General features: G+C 47.2%; 10 protein-coding genes across 10 annotated transcripts; 3 read left to right on the top strand and 7 right to left on the bottom strand.

Annotated features, from left to right (window-relative positions):
- Positions 1-985: 985 nt before the first annotated feature.
- Positions 986-1,819, bottom strand: LOZ57_003097 (uncharacterized protein; the record flags this gene model as incomplete). Its single annotated transcript, XM_049252151.1, has 1 exon — positions 986-1,819. The coding sequence occupies one exon, from the start codon at positions 1,817-1,819 to the stop codon at positions 986-988; it is 834 nt and encodes a 277-aa protein (XP_049109034.1).
- Positions 1,820-4,369: 2,550 nt separating this feature from the next.
- ERG13 (3-hydroxy-3-methylglutaryl coenzyme A synthase) lies at positions 4,370-5,933 on the top strand (the record flags this gene model as incomplete). The annotated part of the gene is made up of 4 exons (XM_049252150.1): positions 4,370-4,429; positions 4,488-4,575; positions 4,652-5,730; positions 5,796-5,933. 4 exons carry the CDS (start codon positions 4,370-4,372, stop codon positions 5,931-5,933), a joined length of 1,365 nt encoding a protein of 454 aa, XP_049109033.1.
- Positions 5,934-8,344: 2,411 nt separating this feature from the next.
- On the top strand, positions 8,345-10,011 carry LOZ57_003095 (uncharacterized protein; the record flags this gene model as incomplete). Its single annotated transcript, XM_049252149.1, has 2 exons — positions 8,345-8,350; positions 8,380-10,011. The coding sequence occupies 2 exons, from the start codon at positions 8,345-8,347 to the stop codon at positions 10,009-10,011; spliced, it is 1,638 nt and encodes a 545-aa protein (XP_049109032.1).
- Positions 10,012-10,845: 834 nt separating this feature from the next.
- On the bottom strand, positions 10,846-12,641 carry PGM2 (Phosphoglucomutase-2; the record flags this gene model as incomplete). Its single annotated transcript, XM_049252148.1, has 3 exons — positions 10,846-12,161; positions 12,225-12,526; positions 12,589-12,641. 3 exons carry the CDS (start codon positions 12,639-12,641, stop codon positions 10,846-10,848), a joined length of 1,671 nt encoding a protein of 556 aa, XP_049109031.1.
- Positions 12,642-13,129: 488 nt separating this feature from the next.
- Positions 13,130-13,775, top strand: rex2 (Phosphatidylinositol 3,4,5-trisphosphate-dependent Rac exchanger 2 protein; the record flags this gene model as incomplete). Its single annotated transcript, XM_049252147.1, has 2 exons — positions 13,130-13,177; positions 13,254-13,775. 2 exons carry the CDS (start codon positions 13,130-13,132, stop codon positions 13,773-13,775), a joined length of 570 nt encoding a protein of 189 aa, XP_049109030.1.
- Positions 13,776-13,874: 99 nt separating this feature from the next.
- LOZ57_003092 (uncharacterized protein) lies at positions 13,875-15,358 on the bottom strand (the record flags this gene model as incomplete). Its single annotated transcript, XM_049252146.1, has 8 exons — positions 13,875-14,143; positions 14,202-14,272; positions 14,332-14,580; positions 14,642-14,672; positions 14,739-14,889; positions 14,936-14,985; positions 15,048-15,102; positions 15,158-15,358. The coding sequence occupies 8 exons, from the start codon at positions 15,356-15,358 to the stop codon at positions 13,875-13,877; spliced, it is 1,077 nt and encodes a 358-aa protein (XP_049109029.1).
- A 3,071-nt stretch (positions 15,359-18,429) lies between these two features.
- LOZ57_003091 (uncharacterized protein) lies at positions 18,430-20,353 on the bottom strand (the record flags this gene model as incomplete). The annotated part of the gene is made up of 2 exons (XM_049252145.1): positions 18,430-19,235; positions 19,288-20,353. The coding sequence occupies 2 exons, from the start codon at positions 20,351-20,353 to the stop codon at positions 18,430-18,432; spliced, it is 1,872 nt and encodes a 623-aa protein (XP_049109028.1).
- A 1,094-nt stretch (positions 20,354-21,447) lies between these two features.
- On the bottom strand, positions 21,448-21,816 carry LOZ57_003090 (uncharacterized protein; the record flags this gene model as incomplete). Its single annotated transcript, XM_049252144.1, has 2 exons — positions 21,448-21,724; positions 21,785-21,816. The coding sequence occupies 2 exons, from the start codon at positions 21,814-21,816 to the stop codon at positions 21,448-21,450; spliced, it is 309 nt and encodes a 102-aa protein (XP_049109027.1).
- Positions 21,817-23,291: 1,475 nt separating this feature from the next.
- On the bottom strand, positions 23,292-23,820 carry LOZ57_003089 (uncharacterized protein; the record flags this gene model as incomplete). The annotated part of the gene is made up of 3 exons (XM_049252143.1): positions 23,292-23,559; positions 23,631-23,705; positions 23,774-23,820. The coding sequence occupies 3 exons, from the start codon at positions 23,818-23,820 to the stop codon at positions 23,292-23,294; spliced, it is 390 nt and encodes a 129-aa protein (XP_049109026.1).
- A 1,217-nt stretch (positions 23,821-25,037) lies between these two features.
- Positions 25,038-26,687, bottom strand: LOZ57_003088 (uncharacterized protein; the record flags this gene model as incomplete). Its single annotated transcript, XM_049252142.1, has 2 exons — positions 25,038-26,042; positions 26,106-26,687. The coding sequence occupies 2 exons, from the start codon at positions 26,685-26,687 to the stop codon at positions 25,038-25,040; spliced, it is 1,587 nt and encodes a 528-aa protein (XP_049109025.1).
- Positions 26,688-27,820: the final 1,133 nt, after the last annotated feature.

The raw sequence follows: 27,820 nt of genomic DNA, 5'->3' as shown, positions 1-27,820 counted from the left end.
TGGTTTCGGGGCTCGGTGCTCATATTCCGACGGTCTGCAGGGAGAAAAAGAGAGTCATACTATTAATGAAGAGCCCAGATACTGCACTTCACAAAAACTGTCTCGTGCGGCTGTGGGCAAGCCCATTGTATGCACTGTTTCCTTTACGCTGGCCCCATCAACAGGATGTCTGTGCTTAGTCAGCTGCAGTACGTAATCACTGGGTGTGGCGCAGTTTGGCAAGGGTTTGACGCTAATCCCGTATCGGTCTAGACTTTATTCCCGGAGTAACTGATAGTCCGAGAACAGGGCTTGAACTCAAGGTGCCAGGTAAATTACTCGTATATACTGGGATTTATTCATATACGTTTTTAGTCAAATTAGCTATTAGGAAATTCGCCCAGCGGAGGTGCATGGTGACTACTCTGTTCTCCATAACTATACCTAACCTAACCTCATCTTTTCTGACAATCAGCATAGAATCTACATATACTCGATACCTGATAGTCAGTGATTATCATTGGATCCCTCTTATAGCTTAATTTGAAAGTAGATGTCTACATAGTAGTTATGGTTATATGATGAGGTAACAAAGTCAACTAATATTAAAGGAATAAATGAGAAAATATTCATCAAACTCATGCTGCATTTTGTTGGGCGGTTGCCGTGGCTTAGTATTGGGAATAAATTTTTTCAATAATCTCTTGTTTGTTCGTTGCAAGTCTCTTCCCCCTAGCGGATTGTGTCCCTACACTAATTGCCAGCAGATACGGAAGCGGCAAAGTTGATACTGAACATCCTGTGACCTAGCGGTACATTTGTATACGGGAACCCCATAGATGATGGCAATCAAAGTCATTGCGCAGAGCCTACATGAAATGTCAATAGGATATTTGGGAGCCTAGGGCTCACGGTGATATTCTGGAGAAGGCAAAGAGCACCACAAAGGGGACGAACTCAAATGAGAGAATGAAATGGTTAGAAAACCTTGTAATTTTCACTTTGTTTAGCGGATTAGTGTAGACAACGCACCTTCTTGAATTATACAGCCCTGTATCCGCCTCATATCATCTAGTGCTTCACCAACGTTCCGGTACTCCATCATCCAGCATCTGTGAATGACTTGGCCCAAAATCATATGGCGGGCGTCTGGGAAAATTCCGACCTTGTATAATAGTTCGACTTCACGATCGGATTTTTCTGGATATGGGTGGTGGGTAGTCTCGATTTCGTACAGCAGAGAACCAAATGCAAAAATTTCAGTGCGAACAGAAGGGTTTTGTGATGACGGAAAGCTAGGATGTTCAAATCGTGTGCCGCATAGAATTAGAGGCTTTGAGCCGTCCAGAGAGGATCCAGCAAAATCGTTCAGTTTCACATTATCATCCCAGTCTAACAACACATTGTGTGCGCCGATATCAATTTGGAATACCCCGCGCGAATGAATGTATTCGAGGCCAAGTCCTATTTGGGAGGCCCAGCGTAAAATCTCGCTTTGAGTTGGTGAAGATCGCCCTGCATTGCGGAGGTCAAGGAGCCGTTGGCGGAGAGGGCACTGAAGGCGCTCAAGAACTAGCATGTCATCATGTTGTATTGATAGAAGCTTCGTAATCTGTGGATGGAGCCCTAGCCGTTTGTAGATAGCACACTCGATCTGAGCTTGGGCTCTGTTCTCCCCCGTCACAGGAAACTTGATAACCGCCGAATCGGAGGCTTCCACCACCAGGCCGGAAACACCAGTGGAGACCCAAGGAAGGTCGATGACTTTATCCTTAGGTGGGATGACTAGAACCTCTTGAGAGTCTTTAGGTCCATGCACTGAGATGTTGCAAGGCGCCATGATGCAGCCTTGCGCATAATAGCGGTTGGTGTGTGGAATTTCCAAACTTCAAAGGGAGTTGTTTCGGATTGGAAAATCCTAGATCCGATATTCTGAATCCCATGAAACGTTCATTATTCTAGAGTAGGTGTACTATTAAACCCAGTCAAATTGAAGTTCCAGTTGCAGTGAATACAACGACCCTGAGAATAATTTCATTAGCTGAAGATCCATCAGACCTATTGGTAAAAATAACAAACTCCACGCGAAATTTCAAGGCTGTACCCACTCAGCTGCTTGCTTTCACGGTTACATGCCTCTCTGCAAACCACCTGTAGCGTTGAATACGCCGATAGACTAAGGAGGTGCTCCGTATAGCGTGGGAAATCAGGGCAGCGGCCTTCCGCATTCCCCGTGCGCTGCAAAACATAGTAGGTGGGGCTCAGGGGGGGCAGCCTGGGTGTTAAGTGGTGAGGGTCCTCGGCCGCGGTATGTCCGATATCTTTTTGGCAGAGAACATGGATCGGATCTGACTTGTATACCACTGTGGAGTGAGTTAACTTGGATCGTTTTAGTACTTACGCCGATGGATGGGGCTATCGGCACTCTTAAACTGAGGCACGGAGCCTGTACAGCCCTTTAGAGAGTCGAAGTAGTCCCCTAGACGGTTCACGGTTCCAAATAGTGTTTTTCTGGAAAATAGTCCTAAAACGTTCCTCTACTTTGGACCGCTAACCACGGACAAGTATGGGGCCAATATATAATTATGTAGCTTTCGGTCGCATTGAGAACCCCACCATGGTGGCCCAGCAGGCGCATTATCAGGATTCATGGATCACGCGTTTTGCCGGTATTAGGCGACAGCATGTTTCCTCGATAGAGTTACGAGGATTGAAAAGAAAGCAATAAAACTACTCAGCTCCTGGCACGTTTACAAAGCATCCTTGACAAGCATCACGAACCCAGGAAGTCTGGACTTCCCGCAGCCGCCTGATGTCATAACTGGGTTGCAATCAATCCCTCTCCGGCGAACGGCTCATAGAAGGCTGACATATACTCCGTACTTGCACCTGGAAGGAAATAGAGCCCCTGGCCTGCGTTCTCAGCCGCTCAGATTGACAAGTAGAGTATTGGTCTCGGAAGCTGTGGCCAACCCATGTCCCGACGGGAATGCAAATTAACTACGCGGCCAACATATTTAGATACGGCTGAGGGAGTGGCAAGGAGGGCATTTCGCTTCCGGGCGGTGTTGGTCTGGTCGGGTCGGGGGAGCAGAATCCTGGATGTGTTTCTAAATAGCAGTTGGTTACGGCCGGTCTTCCCCGGTGAACAAAAAAAAAAAAAGGATATTATGGCGGCATCGGGGCTCGGGATGTAGTGTGCAATCATACTCGCTTGGTCCCACGCATTAAGAGTTTAGCCGAATAGGAAGGCCACAGGTCAGATTCGAAGAGCAACGGCGCGGGCTCTACCAGATATGCCATAGGGCAGCTGACGGGGACGCGGTACACAGTCACACACACGAGGCAGCAGTGTTGCTCTCGCTTTCAGCCGGCAGCTGAGCCCACGGCGCAGCGCGAGGGATGGCACGCCGCAAAGGCGAGGGAGCTCAAGATTGCCGCTGTTCCTGGCGGCGCGGTGGGCGCGTAAAAGGATTTCGGCGGCGGTACGCAACGGGCGGCAGCGATTGGGCGGCGCAAGCTTCCAGGCGGGCAGCAGGGTCACGACGATACAGGCATCGGAGTAAGATTGAGTGGAGCGTTGTCTTATCAGATTGCTACCCGACGGCGACGAGTGAGCGCTCCACCCGCACACCCGCTGGGTGAAGGCCGACAGGGGGTGGCCGTGGTGGGTGTTGGCAGCCGTTGGGTGTGGTTATGTAGTTCTAGGCGTCGTGTTGGGAGTCAGTAGTTAACCAGCTGTGTGATTAATTAGTTAGTTAACTACTCTGCAAGTAACCCGCTTATGTGGTTAACAAGCAGCTCTTCGTACCCTGTGCTCCGTACAGAGCAGCCCGCCAACGCGAGCCTTCGCGGCCATCGATCCTCGCGGCCACCGCTGCGGGAGCTTTAACTACGCCTGCCCGCTCCGAGCGTAGCCCCTTGGCTGCGTTTTAGCGCGAAGTCAAAAGCGGCTGGCGGCGTGGAATTTGTTGTGCAGCCCAGCAGCGGACGAAAAAAAGAATAAGGATCAGCCTGCAAAGCGTGCATCTCTCCCCCTCCATAAGATCGATCCCCTTGCCACGGCGCCCGCCATTCCCACAGTCCCTCGTGTCTCGCACTCCCGCAACGCTCGCCTCTCTGTCCCCGTCCTCGTCCCTCCGCCTGCTTGCTTCTCTCCGTGAGTCTCCCGCCCCGTTGCCTTTGCTGCCCACCTTTGTTGCACAGTCGCGTGCAGTCACGCAATCGCCGCAGCCCGCTTCTCGACCGCCTTTTTGCTTTCTCGACGCCTCTGCTGACTCGGGCGTTTTGCCTCGTGACCCAGGCCTTTCGTGCCTTTCTACCTGCTGCTTCTCTGCTGTGTCGTTGATCAGGAGGCCATTGTAGCCACTGTTGCGTCTAGTCGCCCATCATGTCCACCCGCCCCCAAAACATTGGAATCAAGGCCGTTGAGGTCTATTTCCCCAGCCAGGTAAGGCCCCGTCTGCTGGGACTCAGAGAGAGACGTCTGTGGGCTGACTGATGGCCAGTGTGTCGACCAAGCTGAGCTCGAGAAATTCGATGGCGTGAGCCAGGGAAAATACACCATTGGCTTGGGCCAGACGAAGATGAGCTTCTGTGATGACCGAGAAGGCGAGTCGCTTCTGCCCAAAATATGGCACGCAGGGCCAGCGTGGCTAACGCGGAGAAATAGATATCTACTCCATGGCTCTTACCACCCTCTCTTCGCTCCTTCGCAAGTACAACATCGACCCCAAGTCTATTGGCCGTCTGGAAGTAGGCACCGAGACACTCCTCGATAAATCCAAGTCGGTTAAGTCCGTGCTCATGCAGCTGTTTGCTCCCGCTGGAAACACAAATGTCGAGGGTGTCGACACTGTCAATGCTTGCTACGGCGGCACCAACGCTCTCTTTAACTCCATTAACTGGCTAGAGTCCTCCGCTTGGGATGGAAGAGATGCTATCGTCGTTGCTGGAGACATTGCTCTTTACAAGAAGGGCAACGCTCGCCCTACCGGTGGTGCTGGCTGCGTTGCTATGCTCATCGGCCCCAACGCCCCTATTGTTTTTGAGAGCGGTCTCCGAGGTAGCTACATCACCCATGCTTATGACTTCTACAAGCCAGACTTAACTAGCGAATACCCATACGTCGATGGCCACTTTTCCATCAAGTGCTACACCGAAGCTGTTGACGCTTGCTACAAGGCGTATAACGCCAGAGAGAAGACTCTCCACGCCGCTGTGAACGGAAACGGAACCGATTCCGTTGACGAATCCAAGACCCCTCTTGACCGTTTCGACTACATGCTCTTCCACGCTCCTACCTGCAAGCTTGTCTCGAAATCCTATGGCCGGCTTCTCTACAACGACTATATTGCCAACCCCGACCATCCCGCTTTTGCTGAAGTTGCCCCAGAACTCCGCGACCTTGACTACAACCAATCTCTTTCCGACAAGGCCATCGAGAAAACCTTCATGGCTCTTACCAAAAAACGATTTGCGGAGCGTGTTCAGCCAGCTATCCAAGTTGCCACCATGTGTGGTAATATGTACTGTGCTAGTGTCTATAGTGGTTTAGTCAGTTTGCTGTGTAATGTCGGCTTTGACCCAGCCCTGCCCAAGCGCGTCGGCATCTTCAGTTATGGAAGTGGTTTGGCCAGCTCCATGTTTAGCGCCAAGATTGTTGGAGATGTTTCCAATATTGTTGAGAAGCTGGATCTTCAGAAGCGTCTTGATGCTAGAAGAGTTGTCGCCCCAGAGGTTTATGACGAGGTAGGTCCACCCAAGTTCTGCTAAGCATTTCTTAGATGTTAAGACTAATACTTATTTTTTGATAGATGTGCCTCCTGCGCGAAAAGGCCCACTTGAAGAAGGATTTCATCCCTCTTGGCTCCACGGAGAATATTGTACCTGGAACATACTACTTGACCAAGGTCGACGATATGTTCCGCAGAGAGTATGATATCAAAGCTTAAGCGCCCATTAAATATCGAATTTGAAGAATGCAGCTTGTCTAGATTCTCTCCTTCCCGGGAACTCCACGACCAGGCACAGCTAAGGCATATAGACTTTGTGGGATGGTAACTGGTTTTTGTGACTTTTTTAATTCATTATGATTATTATTTGATGCTGGAGAACCCCGAAAATGGCCTGTTATATGACTAGGATTTTTTAATTGAAATACCCCTATCACATTGGAAAAATCGAGAAGTTGATATTTTGATGTGTGGTACTGGGACTAATTAGATTCGTTTGAGATGCTGAATTGAATGAATTGAATTTTTTACAACAATAGTATGGTGTAGCCCTGCAGAAAAACCTGATTACCAGAACTCCGCACTGGAGAAAAACGTACGACATAAAAGGTAAAAAGACGCGCGTAAACATGCGTCCCCACGAGGACAATGAGAAATATCAGCAGGCGATTAGGCTATCAGACTGCCGTTCAACCCATCAATAATATCCTCGGTAAAAGGCCAACGCCCCACAAAGACATTGCGAATCTGGTGTATAAAAGATGATCTTCCTCGCCAAAGCAAACCAAGATAGCCCCACACGCGGGTTGAAAACTTGAAGTAGAAAAGTCAGTCCTCTCTGGCTCTACTACAATACTGTGCCAGTATTATCAAAGACATTGTGGCGAAATAGGCCTTTGAAGCCAGCATCGCTGACAACGCCTGCAGCCCAATAGTCGGCGGCAAGCGTGTCAAGGATGAAGCGGCCGGTGACATTCCGCCCTTGGCCTTGATGCAAGAAATGCAACGACAACATGGTCTTTGGGGAATGGGCCTAGACTTGCCCATGGGGCCCTTGTGCAACCTCCCCGCACAAGTCGACGACCAAGATGCGCAAAAGAGCCTCCAAAATACGCGCCAGTTAGTAGTTAGGAGTGACCAGGTCCTGGCAGCTCGGCGTTTTTTCCCCAAGAACACCGTTTCTTGAGAGTCCACACCCAAGACGCTGTGAGTCATGGCCCAATACCGCGCTGCATCCCGGAAAGACGCACGCGCGCGCGTCAAAGCGTGCCGGGGGTGTTGGGACTTTGGGGGCGATGCGCGACGAAGAGCACGTGTCGGCGGCGAAACGGCGAAACGCGAGATCACGACGCGTTCCGGTCTGGATCGAGCCTAGCGCGAATTTCGGGAAATACGCTAGCCTTATTAGACTAGGGTGTTTCTGAAACACGGAGAGACGAAACCTTAAATACCGCGGCGACCAATCAGCGACCTTAGCGCCGCCAACACGGGCAAACGCGCTAGTAGCCGCCCGGCGACGATCGCATCCTGACAACGACCTCCAACTCCGCCATTCAAGGGCCAGCGCCAACTGCAACACCCGGTCCTCCGTCTCTGCAGTCAAAAATAGTACGGCAATCATCCGATTCTCCATTCTATCCTCCGGTGTCTCAATTCTATTTTCTTTCTTTTTGTCTTGCCTCATTGGGAGTCCCCCACTCTACTTTTCGGGTCCGGAAGATGCAACTACAAGCGCCCATCAGGACAGGATGGAATTGCCCAAAAATATGACGCTCAAGGGGCCAGGTTGGCGAGGATCCTGCCCGCATGAGAAGATGAAACTCGGAGAAAGAACCCATCGAACCCATTCCCCCGGGTAAACCTGCATGGAGCTCCTCCAGTAGAGGCGTCGCCGTTCACCGCTATGCCTGGGGTTTGCGCGCGCGCGCGTGTATGCAGAGCGCGATACGATAGAGTTTTCTCACAAAGGAAGCTATGACACCACGCTCGGCCCCGAAGAGGGTGTTTCCTTGACTTAATACTGCCGTAGCGTTCTGTCTACGGCCGGTAGCTTTGTTTCATGTTATCCATGCTCATGGCGCCTCTTTGGAATCCCAGTCTGTCAATTGCAAATGGGGGTCTTGCCATCGAGGATTTATAGTGTCTCGATTCCCGCCCTGATTGCTGGATCGTGCTCCTCGTTCTATTTTTTCCTCAGTTGTCAGGTTTCCAATTTCCCCTTTCCTTTCTACTGGCCATCGAGTCTCCTTCTGAGAAGGACCCTGGTCACGATTCCTTTTTGCCAATTTCTCTCGTCTATTTTGGTTTTACCCGTCAGATACCTTCTGACACCTCAGGAAGCCGGCCTTCCTTGTTAATTCTATATTCTATTACCGTTTCTAACTCTTGAAGTTTGCCTCTATACTCAACTTGTCTTACTGGCTCTTCTATTTTAAGTGATATCAGACAAGTAATAATGGCTTATAATTATCCACCAACGACTCCTCCGACCGCCTATACTGCAGGGCAGTACCTCAATACTATCCACAGCCGTTCGACTTCAGGATCCTCTATATACACACTCGATTCTTCTCCAGAGTCAGTGAATACATGTATTACCACTCCTAATCGTTCACCCGCCTACCCCCCACATGGCCGTGCCTTGTTACCCAAAATCCGTCCGCAGGATGTGGTGGTTGAGCCCGTATCTCAAAAAGCTTCTCAGCGCCATCGAAGGGCCATGTCCAGCACTGTCAACCCCGCTGGCTATGCTCCATACCCATCCGCTCGACTTGCAGCCCCACGACCGGCCGTTGACTCAACTGGAATGCTGATTCCACCTATCTCTACTGCCTCTGCGTTGAATGCTCATCTTGCCTCCCCTGTCTCTACTCCGACAGAGCCTCGCGGGCGCTCTGGTCACTCTCGCAATGTTTCTGCACCTAGTATTGACGAATCAACTCTTTCCCGCTATGGATATCCTACCTACCGCCAGCTGCCAAAATTTGTGTCCCAGTACAGCCCCACAACTCCTGTATCTTCGACAGCGCTGACGTTACCCAATTATGGCCCTGCTAAACACGATCCTCTGCCCCACCAGTCCTATAGTGGCACTCCCGGAGTTTACAATGTGCCAACTGTTCCCACTAAGAGACTTGAAGCTCCAGTTAGCATTGCCGGCCCTGCTAAGCCCCAAGTACCCACTTCCACAACTCTTTTTGAATATCTCACTGCTCCGACACAGGCTGTAAATTTGACGCAAAACATCTCCGGCCATACCTCTTCTCAAACTCAGACTCATTTTTGGTGGGACATTCGAAATTTGCGGCGATGGTCCACTTTCTCACTGGACACGATGAGCGAGATACCAAAACTATCAAAGCTACTCACAACAGATATCCCGGATAGCCTTACGCCAAAATCCAATATTTCCTCTTCAAGGCTTCTGCCAGATTCCGAATTTGCTCTTGCAACAGCTATTCGCGATATATACGCTCCCCGTGTCAATGCTGCACTCCGGGTCTCTCAGGGTCGCGAGTGCTTATCTCTTTACGCTGCACCTGAGGTGGGGACCAATCATGAGAATGGCCCTCACTTTCTTGCAAACTATCCGTCTGACACGGAAATAACATCAACAGGATCGCCTCGTGGCCGCTTGGTGGGACTTGTAAAGACGTTTGACCGTTGGAATACTGGTATGCGTAATGAGCAGCCTCATCGTCGAGTGGAGTATCTCCATGGGCTTTCACATTTACAGCGCTGCATGCGAGAGCATTCTTGCCGGTACGGTTTTATCATGAATGAAATTGAGCTTGTTTGTGTTCGTGCCGGATGTGATGAAGGTGGCGACGTTCCCTACTTTGGCTTTTTGGAACTCGCAACCCCAATCACAACAAATACATCCTCGGCTTCATACAACGCCTTGGCTGCTTGCGATCTTGAGCGTACTTATTCTTCTGACTCGAGCCAATCCTCCGATTATTCCGGTTCTTCTCGCAGTACAACCCCCGAGCGCTCTTCAACGCCAGGACTCTCAGGGCCTTTTACTGCGACCCTTGCCCTTTATTACCTCCTGATGCTTTCAAAGGCCGTACCACTCCCTGGTCAGCCGTCCTGGCATTTGAATGTCGGCGGCCCCGGCGCTTTAACGCGTCAACGTGTCCTCCCAGAAGGTAAAGATAAGTGGATACCTGATCCCCAGCTGCGAGAGCGTCGATATGCAAAAAGAGTCCGCGGGTGGGTTATGCCCCAGGACGCTTGGCACCGCCGAGAAAGCGCAGGTAGAAAACCTACAAAGCCCAAACAGTGGCATAAATGAGCGACTTCCCCTGTTCCAAACCCCATCTCAACACTCTACTTAATATTCGGTTGACCTCATCTGCTAGCTATACTCTCTCCTACTTTATAACTTCCTATTTCTTTCCATCGATTCTGCATTTAAGGAGTTTACGGAGTAAATACGGAGTAGTTTAAGACCCTCATGTTGTATTTATCTATTCTGCTGTCCCCCCTCCCCGTTCCTCTTTTTCCTTTTCTGTTTACCTTGTCTCTATTTATCATTCTTTCTACGGAATATACGGAGTATTGGCGTCTTATCAGGATCAGGGCACCTAAAGACTTTATTGAGTTAGACATGAGCTTTCCGCTCCAGGACAGCAATTCTTTTTGTCGACTATTCTCCCTGGAATAATATCTGTCTACACACTTTACGCGGCTCTACGCAAAAAGGCTGGATTCCCGCACGCAGCAGCAAAAAGTTATATTCTACTGTAAAGGAGGCATCTTCAAGTTGATTTGGCTACAGGACAGTGCACAAACTTATCCATCCTTATACGATGATAAGGCAAAATTGAGCTTAAAGAGATGAATGGTGGAGAGGAGAGGATGCTGTTGTTGGATGACAAGTTAGGATCCATTCGCATTGTTCGGCCACATATTATCATAATAAGCCATCATAACTATAAAAGCAAGTCTCTCCTAGATCTAGGCCAGTGTCTATATTCTCAAAGTAGCCTGATCTTTGCTAGATAAAGTCAATGCTATTAACAGCTGACGTATTTTAGTAGTCATATAATTCGTAATGGTCATGTATCAATGTAGTGAGTTGTCGAAGAACGTAATGTCTATGAAGCTCCGGCGCGGGAGCACAGCTTTAGGTCTTAACTGTAGGCTCCTCTCTCCCAACATATTCCTTCAGCTTCAGTAACTGAACAGCAAGGCCAATGTTCTCCTTCAAGTATTCTTGAGCATCCTTGGAGAACTCATTCTCGTTCATTTCGTGGCGCTCAACATAAAGACGAATGGTTGCACCGCTACTTCCCGTGCCAGAAAGGCGGACAACAATACGACTACCATCGTCGAACTTTATAAAAATTCCCTGATTTTTGCTAACACTCCCATCGAGGTCCGTATAAGAAAAGTCATCAGCTTCCGTGACCTTGCGGCCAGAGACGTTTGAACCTATGAACGAGTCCTTTTTGGTGGTAATCAATTCTTTAAGGTTTTCAATCACTTTGCTTGCCCCCGCACTGTCGACATCTTCGTAATCATATCTGGTGAAAAAGGTACGCCCGTATGTTTTCCAGAAATCGTTCTGAATTGCCGAGATGCTTACCGGCTTCCCTGGGTTTTCCTGGCCGACACCAGCAATAATATTAAGCCAAGCAACAACGGCCCAGACGCCATCTTTTTCTCGGATGTGGTCGCTTCCAGTGCCAAAGCTTTCTTCGCCACATATAGACATTTTCTTCGTATCCATCAAGGCGCAGAAAAATTTCCATCCAGTTGGGACTTCATAGCATTGAAGGTTCTGTTTTTTGGCAACCAGGTCAACGGCTCCAGATGTGGGCATGGAGCGAGCCAGTCCATGGACGCCATTTTTTTTAAAGTATGGAATGAGCTTGGCGTGGTGTGAGATAATAGCCAAACTGTCTCCAGGAGACACAAACGTTTTGGCGCCATAGATCATGTTACGATCGCCGTCACCATCACTTGCAGCGCCAAATTGAATCCCTTCCTTATCGACCTTCTCGACTAAGGACCGCGCATAGGTTAAATTTGGATCAGGGTGGCCACCGCCGAAATCGGGTAGCGGAACGCAGTTCTGGCAGCAGCTCTCCGGCAACCCTAATTCCTTAATGAAGATGGCCTTTCCATATGGCCCAGTAACACCATGAAGAGCATCAAACAGAATTTTAAAATCACTATTACTTTTCAAGAAGGAGCGAATGAGGTCGAAATCAAATATTTCCTTCATCATTTCAACATAGTCGGCGGTCGAGTCAATAACTTCCACTTCTAAGTCTCCATATTTCTGTGTTCCAACATTCTCCAAGTCGACGAGTGGGAGATCCATAATGTTGTACTCACTAAGAGATTTAGAAATCTCGTATATTTTGTTCGTCACGGACTCTGGTGCAGGAGCACCGTTGGAAAGATTGTATTTGATACCGAAATCCGCTTTCGGGCCTGGGATTCAGATGTCGTTAATACAGCACTGAGTAGAGGCTCGCAAGTTTGAAAATAGCCTACCTCCAGGGTTATGGCTGGCTGTTAGAAGGATGCCTCCAGTGGCTTTTCGCTTCCGGATAACATGGCTTGCGGCTGGGGTGCTTAGGATGCCGTTTTGGCCAACCAATAATTTCTTCACGCCATACGCAGCGCCAATTTGTGCAATTAGCTGAATGACTTCAGTATTGTAGAAGCGTCCATCTCCACCAATGACGAGGAATGCATCTTTAACCCCTTCCGGAATTGATTTGAGGATACTGGTGATGAATGATTCCGTATAGTGGGATTGCTGGAAGATTGTGACTTTCTTACGCAGGCCAGAACTATTTTTGTGTTGTTAGCCAATTCATAAGGGGAGCAAATGTAAACAGTAAAGCAGACTCACGTTCCAGCTTTCTGGTCCGAAAAGGGGGTAATTGGCACAGACTTGACGCCCATGATTTCAGAGTTTGCAGGCCGATTGAGCTTAGGTAAAAGAGTGGCAAGCGTTAAGTTGGCTTATACGGCGACGTAGACTCCCTTCGAGGCGCGATAGTTACCGAGTAGAATCGAACCTCGCGATGGCCGAGTGGGAGGAGGGGTGAGGTTGGAGGCAGAAGAGGGGCAGCTGCAGTGTCGTTTGTTGTTCGATGGCGTCATAGGCGCACCACCGCCAATCCGTCCTACAAGCGATGCAGCTAACTAGTGCTTAACAAAACCATGTTCTCTTGCGGACGAATTACTCTGTAAGCCGATATTGCAGTGAATCTTTGGGCCTGTTTTGCAGTCGCATTGATCAATTAAGCCTCAAACTTGCAAATTGAGGCCGCGGGGCCTTGTCGAGCTTTTGCGGGGCTGTTAATTAGCTAGAGTTCTAGACTCCCGTTCGTAAAACACAACAGAATCATCCTCAATAAGTGGAATGCTCGAAACTGATAGATAGAAAAATGGCACTGACCCGTTCGAAGGAACCACTGGTCTGGATAGACTGTGAGGTATGTATGTAACATGCATGCGTACTCGTCGATTGGTCCCTGTCTCGACTAACGCATGCTTTCTATCAACCTGAAGATGACAGGCCTGGATCCCGAAAGCGACCATATAATTCAAATCAGCTGCTTTATCACGGACTATAATCTTGAACTTCTTGAGCCAAACGGCTTCCACGTCACCATCCACCAGCCCCAGCATGTTCTATCAGCCATGAACCCTTGGTGTATTTCTACCCATGCCCGCTCCGGTCTGACCGCTGCTGTTCTTGCTTCAACCACCACCCCAATCGATGCCACCGACGCCTTACTTACATATATACGCACGTATGTGCCCGAAAGTGGTAAAGCTTTGCTTGCCGGAAATACAGTACATATGGACCGGGCGTTCTTAGCGCGCCAGCCCTATAAAAGGGTGATTGAATGGTTGCACTATCGAATTTTGGATGTGAGTAGCGTGAAAGAATCAATAAGGAGGTGGGCAGCGGACGAGGTCCTACAAGACATTCCAGAAAAAAAGGGGTTGCATTTGGCGAAAGAAGATATTCTAGAGAGTATTCAAGAAATGAAATTCTATAGAGATAGGGTATTTTATGCACATTAACACGCCAAAGGGGGGGGGTTTATGGAAATCGGAATCTTGGCTTGCTATATGTTCTTCAATTTTAACGCTGCAAAAGTGGATTAACTCCTGGCACTCTTGTCATTCGACAGTTGTTCTTAAATATTGTTGAGCAAGGTCTTCCAACGAGCTTTCTTCGTCTTTCTCGCTTGAATGTCGGCTTTGAGAAGGGGAGCGCTGGAGTGCTGGGGCCTGCGCGGCTGAGTTTTCCTGGGACGTTCCATCGACGGATTTGAATCCCAAACGCGGGAAATATTTCCTTGCGAAAGGTCGTAGCGTCGGTACAGATGCACATATCACGAGGAGATTGCCCTCGAGGGAACTCCATAGCCACACTTTATATCCTATCCCTACGACTCTTTCATTAGACTGACACAAGGCCCTCTGGAATATTGGATAGATACATACATGTTACATCATAAGTTCGAGCAACAACCACATAGGTGTAGTACGCTCGCACAATTGATGCGGCGCAGGCACTGCAAGTATGCGTCAGTAAGTACTTTGTTAGTATTGCCGTAGGTCTCGGCCGAAATACAAAAAAAAGGCCAAAACAGGATAGTGGAGATACTCATAGTGGAGATACTCATACATTAGTATCAAGTTCATCAGGATAATAAGAATGACTTTCTCTCTAATCGGAAGGTGCATCTTGCAAAATGTGGGAATTGGGAGGGCGAGGACGAGGACGTCGGAGACAAGATTTGATATTGAAGTTGTCATAATCCGGCCAGCTTCATTGGAGCAATGGTGATCACTGAAATGGTCCCAGTAGTGTCTTAATGGCCTATAAGTGAGTGCATATTAGCAATGGAGATGATGGTATACAGGTGTGGCAGGGATCTTACACGCAAGCAAAAAATAACGAGAAAGCAAATGCTGTAATAGCCGTTGTTAGCTTCTTTGAACTTGAATAAAGGCATTTCAGTGAATCAATTTATATACCAACTCCCCATGCAGTTATCACGCCAATCATAACCCATGTGGCATATCTCAATGATTTGGCTGTCTTTGAGATGCGAAGATATGAGGCCAAAATAGAGAGCTTCACAAATGTCATAATCAACACAGAACAGAGCTGGCTGACCCAAGTGGTCTGTGATCTGTCAGAACACATTCAAAAAAGGGTAATTGAGCCGTACAACTCGGGAGCCTCGAATCCATTGCGGTTTGTTATCCCAGATATGATATCCTAAATGCAGTTGGCCGTTATTTTAGAAAGCATCCAAATTAATAGAGACAAGCACCACTCACCCCATCCAAAATACGTTCCGACTATCAACACAGAAGTATGGCAGGCCAAAAGAGGCTGCATTTAGATCAAATTAGAAAGCTATTTTCCATTATCAACCAAGTTGGCATACCAAGTTAACAAGCATCAGCCAGTCGTCCCATCCTGCGGTCTTTTTCATATGAAGCCGCACAAACATTCGTAGCCCGACAACAAGGAAGGATATCGAAAGAAATATGGCTCCAACTATAATGGAGCTTGGACCCTGTCGTTCAGGGTTCACGTAGTTGGGCTTGGGCCAAGAGCTGACAACCGCTGGCGGAGGGTTTCTCATGTTAACAAGGATATAGTCTGGCTTCCCTTGGACCCAGCAGCTCCGGCATCCTGTGGGGCAGGGGGATCATAGGAGAGCGTAAAGATTAAAGAAGAAAAGAAAATTGATTCATCAGAAATAGTCGCCATTCAGCAGGAGATTTGGCTTTCAAGCTATCGCCTGGTTGTTTGCCATGAAACGTAATTTGATGGCAAACGAGAGCAGTCCAAAGAAAACCGAGTTTCTACCACATAATGCCGGGTGGCATACATGACTAAAATCGCCATATCTTAGGCTAGAATAAACTCGGCTGTCTTACACTTTGTCGTTTTCAAAAGCAGGTTGATGGGAAAGTCTCTGAATAATATATTCTTAAGAACACTTCTTAATTCCCGACCCTATTCGCTTATTCCGGAGCAAGATGCTTCTTAACTTAATAACTAAGTTGGCTTAGGGTTGGAGGTCTACCGATCATCTATGGGAAAAAAGCCAAATCTCGGGAGTGGCGGCGAACGGTCGAAAGATGGAGAAGCCACTTCCGCAAAATGCCTGAGAGTCGCACAGCGTACTCCGTAGTTACATGAGAATCCCAATTTCATTGGATAAACCACATAATTAATTATTCGCTTGAAGCGCTTAGAATTTGGCGAGATCCAGAGAACATTTTCGGGTAGAGTATTCCGTACGGAGTACATAAATGTATCTTGATGACCTTGGGTTAAAAAGCGTGATTTAGCAATAGACTATAGAGAGTCCCCATACATATGAACTTACCCGTAGAAAATATTCTCGCTCACACTGTTCCTAAAGACTGCGGTAAGCAAAGAGAAAGAAAGGCACAGCCAATCTGGACATATCATATGGCAACCTATACGGAGGACACTGTGCCTTCAACATCTGGCGCCTGATTGAAAGGCGGCCTAATACTGATGAGGTATTGAAAGCTTTTCAGTATTAGGAAGCGTATCTCATCGACGTGATGTGATAGCAATCGCCGTTTTTGAAGCCATGGTTGAAGGACGATTCTGCGCTGATTGGATGGCCGGAGGTGAATGAGCGGTGAGGAATATTCATCTATCATTGGCTGGCACCTGCGGCTCCTATTTCTTGGCATTAACTGGTACTCCGCACTCGCGCCGCCGGACGGCGCGTATATCAAACCTAAATTCGTTTCACTCTACAATATTGTTGCGTGAGAGAGTCAAGAAAACTGATAAAACTCTGGTATATAGGAGCTATTGCCTAACAAAAGAAGCCGCTATTGTTTCTAATCATTTTAAACCTAATATCCCTAGAACAAGCAAACCACGCGACGCTTCCCTCCCTCCAATGGTCCCACTACACTTGCAACGTCGCTAAATACTTATTCATTCTCAAATTATATACGAACCACATCACAGTATTTAAGACCTCGTTGCTTCTCACTATGGTCTGTATCTTGAGTAAGTTTAGGTTCTAACTTGGGGAGAAGGAGTATAAATACAGATGTGGAAATACCAACTTAGTTATACTGCTCGGTATATCTAACCCTTTCTCCTTGCCTACGAAAGTAGCATTTAAGGTGCCATTTATGCATAAGATAGGCGAAACAGATCCCTTCAGGGATACCATGTCGGGCGAGAAACTGCACACAGAAGTCGCAACTTACATCTGGATGAAAGATAACCGATTTGATATACCGATTCCGAAATGGAGAGGCTTCGTCCTCATAGGTGGCCAGAGCGCAAGCGCAAAACATCACCGGCCATAAATATTCTCGCTTGCAACCAGCGGGGAGAAGTTTTTCTACCTAAATATATCCTAATTTTGCCAAGAATCAAAATGCTACCTTTGGGCACTTTCTCTCAATCTCATGTAGAGGTCAAAGATTAGTGAATTCACACCCCGAACTAGGACTTTTCGTAGCATTCGGGTATACTATCACTAACTGGGTTGAAGATGATTGTTCTAGCCCACCGAGTTAATCTTTCTATGGGAAGTGGCAAACAGTGTTGACACAAACATATGCATACCTTGGCAACTCTTCAGATACAATTTGTTCGAATATTCGAGTCGTTTAAATTGATTTACTTACTAGCCTCGATAGTTATCTCTGGTACCTACCTATTACTGCGCTAGATGAAACGGATATACGCATGAAGGCAGCAGCTCTAGTGCTCGTGAGAACCCTCTACCGAAAATTCACTAATCCCATGCAATGATAGGTATCAATCCTGGAAATACTGTTGTGGATAAGGACTGGATTACGAAGCATGCGTTGACTTTTAGGGGACATGTTTTCTGCTCTTAGAGTTGCTATCGCCCTCATTCTGGCTCAATCAGAAGTATGACACTGATATTACTACAGCGGAGACTTTTCAACAATATAAGGCATGCTTCCTGATGTTTGTGGCCATTTTACTACGGAATGAAGATAATAGGCTTTGGCATAATGGTATACTACCTGCGCACTGAGCATATTAGACCCTTGGAAAATGGCCAATGCTGGTATTTGCTAGGTATATCACAACACCCACAAGCACTTTCTGACATGTTTCATATATTTATCCAGCCGTCGCTTGATAATACTTCCGACTGTATTTTTGGCAAGGTCGTATGTCCATTTTGGGTATATAGAACGATACAGTCATTTACGAGAGTTAAGTTGAAGTGTTATGCGAAATACTGCGACACCCTGTGTGATATGTTTAACGACCCAAATGACCCAAATGACCCCATTCTATTCAAACACCATTGTTGGGATAATTGCATATTTACTTTAATGTCCTATATTCGCTTTCAATAAGTGTGGCAAGGGGCCCTAGGTAGCTTTTGAGTGACTACAACAGAATTCTTATTCTTGGCGCGGTAGGCGTCTTCAACATCAGACGCATATTCCCCAATCCAATATTGTATAGTGTCATACTCCAATCAGTAGCCAAAATATTATTTAATCTGTGACTGTTCTTATCTTTCACTCACACTGCCAACCCGGTAGTGGCGGGTGGGAAGGTCAAGGGGCGATCGCAAAATTTGTGGGATTGTAAATTTCGTGAGCGGGATTAAGCAGTTTGGTGGTCCAGAAGCCAGCCCAGTTAGCGCAAGAGAGCCTCTTATAACTCTTCCTCGATAATTGTCTTTTTGTCGGTATCCATAATAACTTCCGCCGAGGAAACTTTACCATTATTTACGTTATTTGGATTGCTTCCTATACCCATGGTTTCATGTATCCCTGTCGATATGCCTGAGCTCAATTTTTGGCGTACAATATCATCTGTGCTGGGGGAGCCCGCTCGGTGCTTTTTAAGAGGACTGCCTACGAATCCATCTTCTAGAGAGTTTAGAGCTGGATCTTTCCCAGATAAGCCTGCGTGTGGTGGTGTTGTATCTTGTTTTGTGGTTGCAGGTGGTGTAGTTATAGATGCCGGAGTTGCAGACTTGCAGACCTTTGTCGCATCGATATTATTAGCGCCATTTATTATGGGCTCAGAAGAATGTTGTCGTTTGAGCTTGTAGTCATCAGCATCACCATTCACTATGAGTAACAGAATCAGACAATGAATTACCTTTATTTGACGAACACCTTCAGCAAGTTCTCCTTGGAATCTTGCATCTTCAGGAGATAAATTGGTCTTTACATCTTTGTCCTCCTCATCTTCCGCTTTAACAACTATAGAGCCGAGGCCATCATCGTCGTCGTCGCTATCCATATCGCTTGCGCTTCCTCTCTTGTTCACTTGTCGAGATTTTGAACCGTTGTTGTCTCCATCCCGAAAATTTAGGAAGCCCGCTCCACCACCGGGCTTTAGTGGCCCAATTTTTGAGAAGTCTGGCTGCCCAGATTTTCGTCGAGCAGTTTTTTCTGCATCCTTTTCCTGGGGTTTAGATGTTTTCAATATGCCCATCTTTTGAAGTTGCCCTAATAATCGTTAGTCAAGAAGCTTAGAAATTAAAGGTGAAAGGAAACGTACTTTCTCCTCTGTACATGAATGTGAAGACGGCATATGGTCTGTCTGCTGGGTCGATTCCAGTAACAGTCTGTGTACTGATGGATTTAGGATCTAGAGATTTCGGCTTCGCAAAACTAGTAGTGTGATCGATATCCTCGCCACTACTTCGCCCGTTTGCACCTTGAGCATCTTCGTCATCATCGTGGGCATCAAATTGCGGGGAATATTCGCCGCGCTTGATTTCCCCTGAAGCCAGGACGCGAAATAAAGCGACTTTGATTTGGCCGGTTGTTTCCGGAATGGGGTCATCGTCAGATGTATCATCCGAAAAACAATAATCTGCGTCATCCGATATATTCTCCACTGGGGATTGTTCGTTGCCTCCATACTTCAAAACTTCTGATGCTCGTTTTATTTTCCCATCATCTAGATCCATGCCCGTTCCCTCACTGCAACCTTCTTGACGGCGAGAGGCTTCCCGGTGCTCTCTTTTTTTCTTCCGTTTCTCCATTTTCTGGCGTCGCTTTTCGACCTTTTCTGCGGCATCCTTGCCTTCCAAATCCAGCCCATTCAACCATCTTTCAAGACCAACCTCACGGAAGAGGAATTCTCTCTCGGCAAGACCACCTCCTTCTGACTGAGGTACCCCGACCCATCTTGAGTTAACCCAGGTCTCCTCGCCCCTCCGTAATAGTGTAGCAACCTCTTCTTTTTGTCTTCCATCAAAATATATATACGCGGCAATGGTTTCATTTGCAGAAGCTGTTAGAGGCTGATATGGGTGGACAGCGCCCGTTGCCGTGGATCGTTCTGGAATTCCGGTAACTGTCTTCGGACTCGGCTCTGGGTTATCCGGTGTGGGCTTTGGGCTAGAGTATGGAACTTTCATGCCTGGCACAAGGAGGGTTATGGAGATCGCAAAGGTAGATTGTTCTGGCTTGCCATTCGACACATCAGGTAGCTTAGGCGGGGGAACAGGGATGTAGCACGCGATGCGGGATGCTCTCGATTGGCGCTGAACAGAGTATTCGGATAGAGGGCCGCTCGGGGTGTGGATGCTGACGGCGAGGCCTTTAAAGCAAGGCATTGTTGCTTAGGAAAAACCGCTAATAAGAGAGGCACGAGAATGGTAAAGAGTAGTATACTGTAAATGGTTGAATTTGTTTGTTTTGTTAATAACACACTGCAGGGCTCGGCCCAAGGTCGCCACCACTATGTATGAGGGCTGCCCCAGCACAACAACCAACCAGAAATGAATAGGTTAGTAAAGACAGATATTCAAAAGGAGGTCTGGAGTGATGTTAATGCGATTCAAAGGCCTGTCACAAAGAGCTTCTTCAAAGCCTGAGGTGAAAAAGGATGGGATCTTCCATAGGCACAATAGTGGGTTGTAGGCATGAAATAAACTGTCAAGACGGTGTAGCTATCTCACCACTCTAATAAACGGCAAAATAGGTTAGGGACAGAGCCAAACATGCTAGGTGGGTGATCTGATTTTCAGCTGTAGACATAGCCCACATAAACAGCCAGACAACTTGATATTGACTTCGAGGCGTGGAGAGCCGCGCTCCGCCGAGATGGACCAGGTCATGTGACCAGAATTCAAATCTGGTAGGTTTGCATGTCTCCGTCACCCAACCTCCCAGCAACAGGCAGGCTCCTTCAATTTTGCTACTCAAGACAGTCCAACACTTATACATTCCTGTCACAGTGCGGTTGTACCATGATTAATGATTATGACTGTGTCCCGTGGTTCAGCATGGGGCTACTAACGCCACTTTTCCCTTTGATCCAACGTTGAAACTCCAGGAGTGCTGTGAGATATACTATAGAATGCTCATCCAACATTCACAAAGAGCAACTAAGTGAGTGGATTCTTAAGGTAGCTATGTTTACTTTTATATGACTGGTGCCATGCAAGCTCATCAAAAAAACTTAAATTAGAACCCCTAGTTACAACTTTTCCCCCCTCTTCCATTTTAACAGTGGAATTATTAACTAAAATTTTCTCTTCGTGTGCTATTGTCAAATTAATACAACCAGCCTAAAACATCAATCTTCAAACCCATCTAACAATAATTGCACACAATTGGTAGAAGGCTTTGGTGCTTCAATAGTTGGAAGGCATTGACTTTTTTAATATAAGTAAGAAAGACGTGACCGGTCATTCCACCCTTGAATTTATTTGGTTGCTACCAAAATTTGTGAGTGCCTTGACCTCTTTCTGTCTTGGTCATCTGGCTTGCCTGTGACATGATCTAGCTTGTATAATGGTTCAATATGAGTATTTTGACGAAAAATATATCGTCTAACCGACCATGGGAGGACTTTGAAGACCTGATAATAGACATGTTTCTTGGTTGGCACTGCAAATATATAGTCCAATTCCTCCAACGTGCGCTGTTTTGTCTCCGGCACCCACAAGAAAATCATAACAAATGCAGTCACATTTAGAGCCCTAGGAAACAAAACCATTAGCCAAGATGTGGCTTGCACCTCAACATTTAGGTTTACTTACGCATAGAACCCAAATGCACCAGTTGGAGTCATTGCACGAAGCATTCGAGGAAAAGTCATTGAAAGCGCGGCCGCCCAGAAGAAACAAGATGAAACAACAAATGCCATCCCAATCTCTGCAATGATATTAGACAACTTCATTGAACTGCTGGACCTTCTAGGTCATTAGGGCTTACCGCGATGTGAAAGTGGGAACACCTCTGCAGAGTATGCGTAGGAAACGGGCCCTTCCCCGGGCGCGTACCATGCTGCAAAGAGGAATATGAAGAGTGCAATTACAACAAGGTGTGAACTTTTATTTTCGGGAATGCGAAAGGCTAGCCCTGCCGCCAGCATTGTCCAGGCCATCTGTGGAAATGTGAAAAGCAACAGTGCGCGTCGTCCATAGGTATCGATTGTCCAGACTGCCGGAAGTGCAAAAAGGAAACTCACTAACCCAAATCCCCAAGAAGCTAGCAGCGCATCTGTTGTGCTTGCCCCAGCTGCTGCGAAGACAGTGGATGAATAAAACGCTATGATATTAATGCCACACATTTGCTGAGCTGTCATGACAATCGATGCGGCGAGCGTGGCACGACGAACCCGAGGAATCGTGAAAAGTTCAATAAAGCGTGCGACTGTGCTTCCTTTTCCTATAATTTCCTTTTCAACCTGAATGTGCGCGTGGATATAATAAAGGTCTCGAGCCGCCTGGATCTCGTGGTTTCGAAGTTGGCATAAGGATTGATACGCCTTGGCTATTTTGCCTCTTTTTATATACCATCGGGGCGATTCCGGACACCAGAATACTCCAAATAAAAGGGGAAGAGCTGGAATAAAGGCGGAACCTAATTGCAACCTCCATGAAATGCTACCAGTGTCTTTCACCGCAAGGTTTGCGCAACAACCAAGAAAAATTCCAAATGCGGTCCACCTGTGGATATCATTAGATACCTTTCCAACTCAGTTGAATGATGCGACAAACAAGTGCCATCCCATGACCAGTCCACCTCGAATAGATGCAGGCGTATTTTCTGCACAGAACATTGGGACAGTTGAAGCTTTTATTCCCATACCAAGGCCTAAGAGTAGGCGGCTGACCAAAAGCTGCTGCCAACTCTGAGATACTGCGCAACCGATAGGTGCAAGCACGCAAAATATAGCGGCAGCAAAAATTGCGCCTCGTCGTCCGGAGAACCTATTTATGGGATCTGACAGCCAGCATCCTCTGCAAACATTAGAGCTGATGATAAATATCAAAACTTTCCAGCCACGTTGCAACTTACAGGAACGCAGAACTGATATAAGGCCCACTATTGGGGTGTCAGCAGAGGCTGAATGGGGGTATCTATTGGAACGCACGCATTGACCAGACCAACTAGCCATTGATGCAGTTCTGCATTAGGGGTACCTGCGGTGTCGACGATATTAAATGCTTCCGGAAAGGATAAATTGGCGCCATTCGATCCTGTTTGATCCCATCCTCTGGGTACTGTCAGCTATGTCCCATGGCTAATCTATAACGAGCCTCACTGTACAGCGGCACCTATCGAACAAAGGACCATGGTGAGATATAAGGCTCTAGGCTGCCGCCATTTATGTAATACTTCGTTTCGAATTGCCTCATGTTCGTCACTTGTGAGTCCTTCAACTGTTTCCCAATTCGCGGGGTCCTTTGCTACCAGTGCCCCTTTCTCCAGGATAGGCAATATATGGCTAAGTCCGTTGGTGTTGGCAAATTCTTTGACATCTTGGAGTAGCCTTTGCTTGGGAATATTTGCCAAAGGATTCTTGATTCTGATGGTAGATATATTTGTTAACGGTGGCATCGCTGAAAATCGGGATTTCACATAACTACGGTTTCGTACTTTCCAGAGACATTGCTATTCAAGCTGACACCCTCCCCAAGTTCAATTGCATGTATATTTTGGTCGGAGCTGTCACTACACCGCGTAATCGTTAGGGCTACACAGATATTTTTGGAGTATATTATAAGCAGAGTAACTCAAACCTCTGTGCAATAAATGTTCCTTCTTTGTCTGGAGCCATTTCCACCATTGAACTGACTTGGAAGAATTGCTCATGGCGCGCCATATTTTAGGTATTGTGTTATCCGTTACGGCGGCTGAGTCGCCTCTCCCCTTGCTATGATAGGAATACATAATTCTACTTACCATGGAGGCCTCCTTCATAGGGAATTTATAATACCTCCGAACACCACCAACTTTTTCTGGGGGGCTTCTGAAAGCTAGGGCCTAGAATATGGCCTGAATACGAGATATCTTGCCAAGTCTATATTTGTATGAAACGTCGCTGGCATTTCCTAGTACACGCCGTATTTATGCCCCAAACTTCATTGTTTGGTCGTTCCTGTCATCCACCATTAATGTTGACACTTCCGAAGATCGCTGCCGGGGTGTGCTACGTTATTCCTTGACACCGCAGACCTGGTAAAGATGAGCGTCTATATAACCCATTTTGGTTGCCATAAGACGGAGCACAAAGAAGTAGTTGGGCTAAACCATGCTTGACTCCTTGCTCTCTGGAAGATTTGGGTTTGTACAAGACGTGGTATGTGTACTAACGTCCCGGAACATATTTTAAATCTACTGGAGAGAACACTGGCGTACAGGGAATCTCCTATTGAACGGTTTCCTTTTTGTAGGTTAAACTGGAGAAAGGATAGAATTATTACCATACTGCATAGCGCTTTTGTCAATACAGGATAGGTTCTTGCTTCCAAGGCATGGGGTATCGCAACGATATCCTCCGTAAACGCGTGTATACTCCGTACAGAGGCTGGAGAGCAGCTTCGATAGAGTTTCGGCGCTTGGTTGATCAGTGCAACTCATTTTCAGGCAGGCTGCATTTAGATCAAATACTGAGTCTCAATGGCCGACAGTTGTGTTTGAGTTGGTTTTCAGCTGAAGTTTAGGTGACGTCAATGGGTAGGAACGCGAAGGTTGGGCCCGCTGCCAAGACTGCGGCTGTTTTTCATCTGGACCTGATTGGGAATCGGCTCGGCTGAGCAGGGATCTCGGAGAAAGCCAGGTTTGAAGAGTCCAGTTCGTTTGCATTATTGTGCTACAAAAATATTAATGGACAGTGCTAGGGTATACATACATCAAATATAGCATTCCAACTGTCGCCATATTAACTAATACCAGGCCTCCTATGTAAGTAAATGTTTCAAGCCAGTGAGGTTTTGGGGGCTTGGACTGTCGAAGATAGTCGCCTCACAGCATCACAACCAGAACCTTCTAGGAGTTGGCCTTCTATGTCTTAGCCTGCATTTGGACGTATTTCAATTCCACGGAGTTTTCTTCCTCCTCCAGCTCTGTGTCTAGCTTTTGGTTGAAGAGCATTTTCGGGTTCAAGGCGAGCGCACCACTTGGAATAAACGTCGCGGTCATGACCAGAACAAATATTATAGTGAATTGCACCCCACCCACATTCTGAATAGCTTGATATATATTTCCTCCACCATCAACACCCCCGGTGGCTTCGAACACGTTGTCGATGTACTGCCCGAGCAGTGGGGAGGTGATGGCATACGTCACGATATATATAGAGTAAAGGAATGCCATGACCGCACCAAGGGCCGAGACATTCCGAGATTGAGCTTCGGTACGAGCTAACGAGGTCTGAATATATGCAGCAAGAGAGACATCTCCAGCGGCCCATCCAAACGAGATGGGAATGAAAGTCGCAGCGACTATCCAAGCTTGTCGAACATCGAGCTGCGGTGGCCGCCAAAATGGCAGATACCAGACAATGAGTAACATAAGCGAGTCAAGTCGAAGCCAGGGTATCGGCGTTTCGATTGAATTGGTAAAGAGAAACACGCTTAGGGCACCTAGGAGTTCGCCAAAATTAGAACCGCCCACCATGATTTGCGACCACGCCGAGTTCCCCAGATATCGGCGCGCAACAGCAGGAGCAAGGCCATTCTCTAGGTACCGATGCCCATATAAAGCGATAGCATATCCCGGAAGCAGCCAGATGAATTTGCGCTTTGTAAAAAGAATCTTCGCGCCCGTCCAAACTGATTCGCTGAACAGCCAAAACCCCCCTAATGCAGATCTTACGTATGTTGGTTCCTCTTCAAGCACATCTGGTTTCGTAGAGTAAAATCCAGGCACGGCAATGAAGAACCATATAATGGACGCAAGCAGAAAAAATATGGGAGTAACCAGGAATGCAAAATTATTCCCAAACCGAGGAATTAGTGCTAGGGCCGTACAGAACGTACCAACGGTGCCAGATATTTCATAAAAGATCTATGCACTAGTTATCAGAGAAGATTGAGCCAAAGCAGGACCTTCTTTGTGGTAAGATCTCACATGAATCAGAGCATCCATTCGACGGAGCTTGTGGACATTTCCTCCAACTATGTCACATGGAATAACCCGTCGAATCAATTCCACCATACCATACGCAATTCCCGTGATGGAGTATATCGGAATCATTCCATCAGTATTATAATTTCCATAATAGTGGAAATCGTTCTTTGGATGCTTTTTTCGGAAGCTGGCTGGGACGAATGTACCGCCTGTCGCGGCATCAATTATGAGAAGTATTGCGCTGAGAATACCGAACACAAACATCGAAGCCGAGAGAACATTTTTGGTTTGAAATCTCTTGATCAGTGGAGCAATTAGAATGGAGCCAACGCATTGAAATGCTTGGTTTAAACCCGTCAGAAGGCCAACACGTTCGAATGTCCTAGCAGGAGACTTGTTTCGGAGAGCTTCGTAATCGTACCTGTTGGTGGCGAGGGCAACAATAGAGCCATTGAATGCTTCAAGCCCGAACTTATAGAGCATGATTCCAGCCATGTATATAGCCATATTTCTCTTCTCCAGAGGAGAAAAGCTCCCCCAAGTCTCCACAATTGAACCGAAAATAGAAAGCTTCGCCACCATGATTAGAGTAAGTAGTTCATCTAGAGACATGCTCGTGGATGGAAGCTTGCTAAAATAACTCCAGGCATCAAGGGGGTTTTGTAGCTTGCCTCATGGAATGAAGGGAGAGCCATACTTGCTGCATATAGAGCCCTGCCGCTTCTTTCAAAAACGATAGATTTTATAAACACCAGAAATTAGAGAGCCAATCTCATATAAAACACTGAGCTCGTGGCGTTCGTAATGGGCCTAGTAGGGCACGAAAAACTCGAATTGTATGGTTGGCCTGAATGGCCCGGGAAGGTACCGATTGAAGAGAGCATAAAACAGCTTTAGGAGGGTGAAGGAAGCTAAAGAAACATAAAATCGTCCCGGCCATGCGATTGGAGAAATTTAACCCTGGAAAACAGAAGTCAGGGGAAATATAGATGTTGCATTGCGCTTTGATAACAATCTACGGGTTGTGTTGGTCAGTAATTTTGATCGGATTCGTCACACGGTCACATCAACCAAGGGAGCGACCATCGCTGTTGCCATTATTAGTATTGTGTCGTAATGCTCGAAATCCGCATATCAAGGCAGTCTATTTACTCCAGGATATAGAGAGTCATCCAGAGGAAAGGCGATTGACTTGACCATTCCAACTGTGTGCCTGGGCTCTACTCAGCCTCGACCCGACTGCACGGACATTCCAAAAATTGGGAAAGCCGTATAGTTTAACTGGTAGAGAACGTGCCGGTGTGAGTGGGATACAACGAGCTGGTGGCTTCATGAAATCGATGGCATGGTTCGTCAGCGCAAAAGAGTTTGGTGTTCAATGAGGCATTTTCCATATTGTGATGCGACGACTGAAGTCACCCATGCTCGCGCAAAGAGAGGCCTGCAGCCTTATACGCACACGTGGGCCCCCGGACTCGCTAGTTAGTCAAAAGGCTGTGCCGTGGACTTGAAAAGTTTTGGGCCTGGGCATTATTCGCATCGCACAAGTGCTTGCTGTGCAAGGCTGTCGGAAAAACGAGATCAAAAATGAGTTCTTAGGAAGAAAGAAATATGAACAAGCCCTAGTTACTCCGTACAAGCACCAAATGGCTCCAAAGGTATAATATTCCGAACTTCAGAACAGAATGCCTTCTTTTGCAGGATTTGCCGAACAA

The sequence above is a fragment of the Ophidiomyces ophidiicola genome (assembly GCF_022830035.1).
Source record: "Ophidiomyces ophidiicola strain CBS 122913 chromosome Unknown scaffold_9, whole genome shotgun sequence".
NCBI lineage: Eukaryota > Fungi > Ascomycota > Eurotiomycetes > Onygenales > Onygenaceae > Ophidiomyces > Ophidiomyces ophidiicola.
This window is presented reverse-complemented; position numbering and strand designations above follow the sequence as displayed.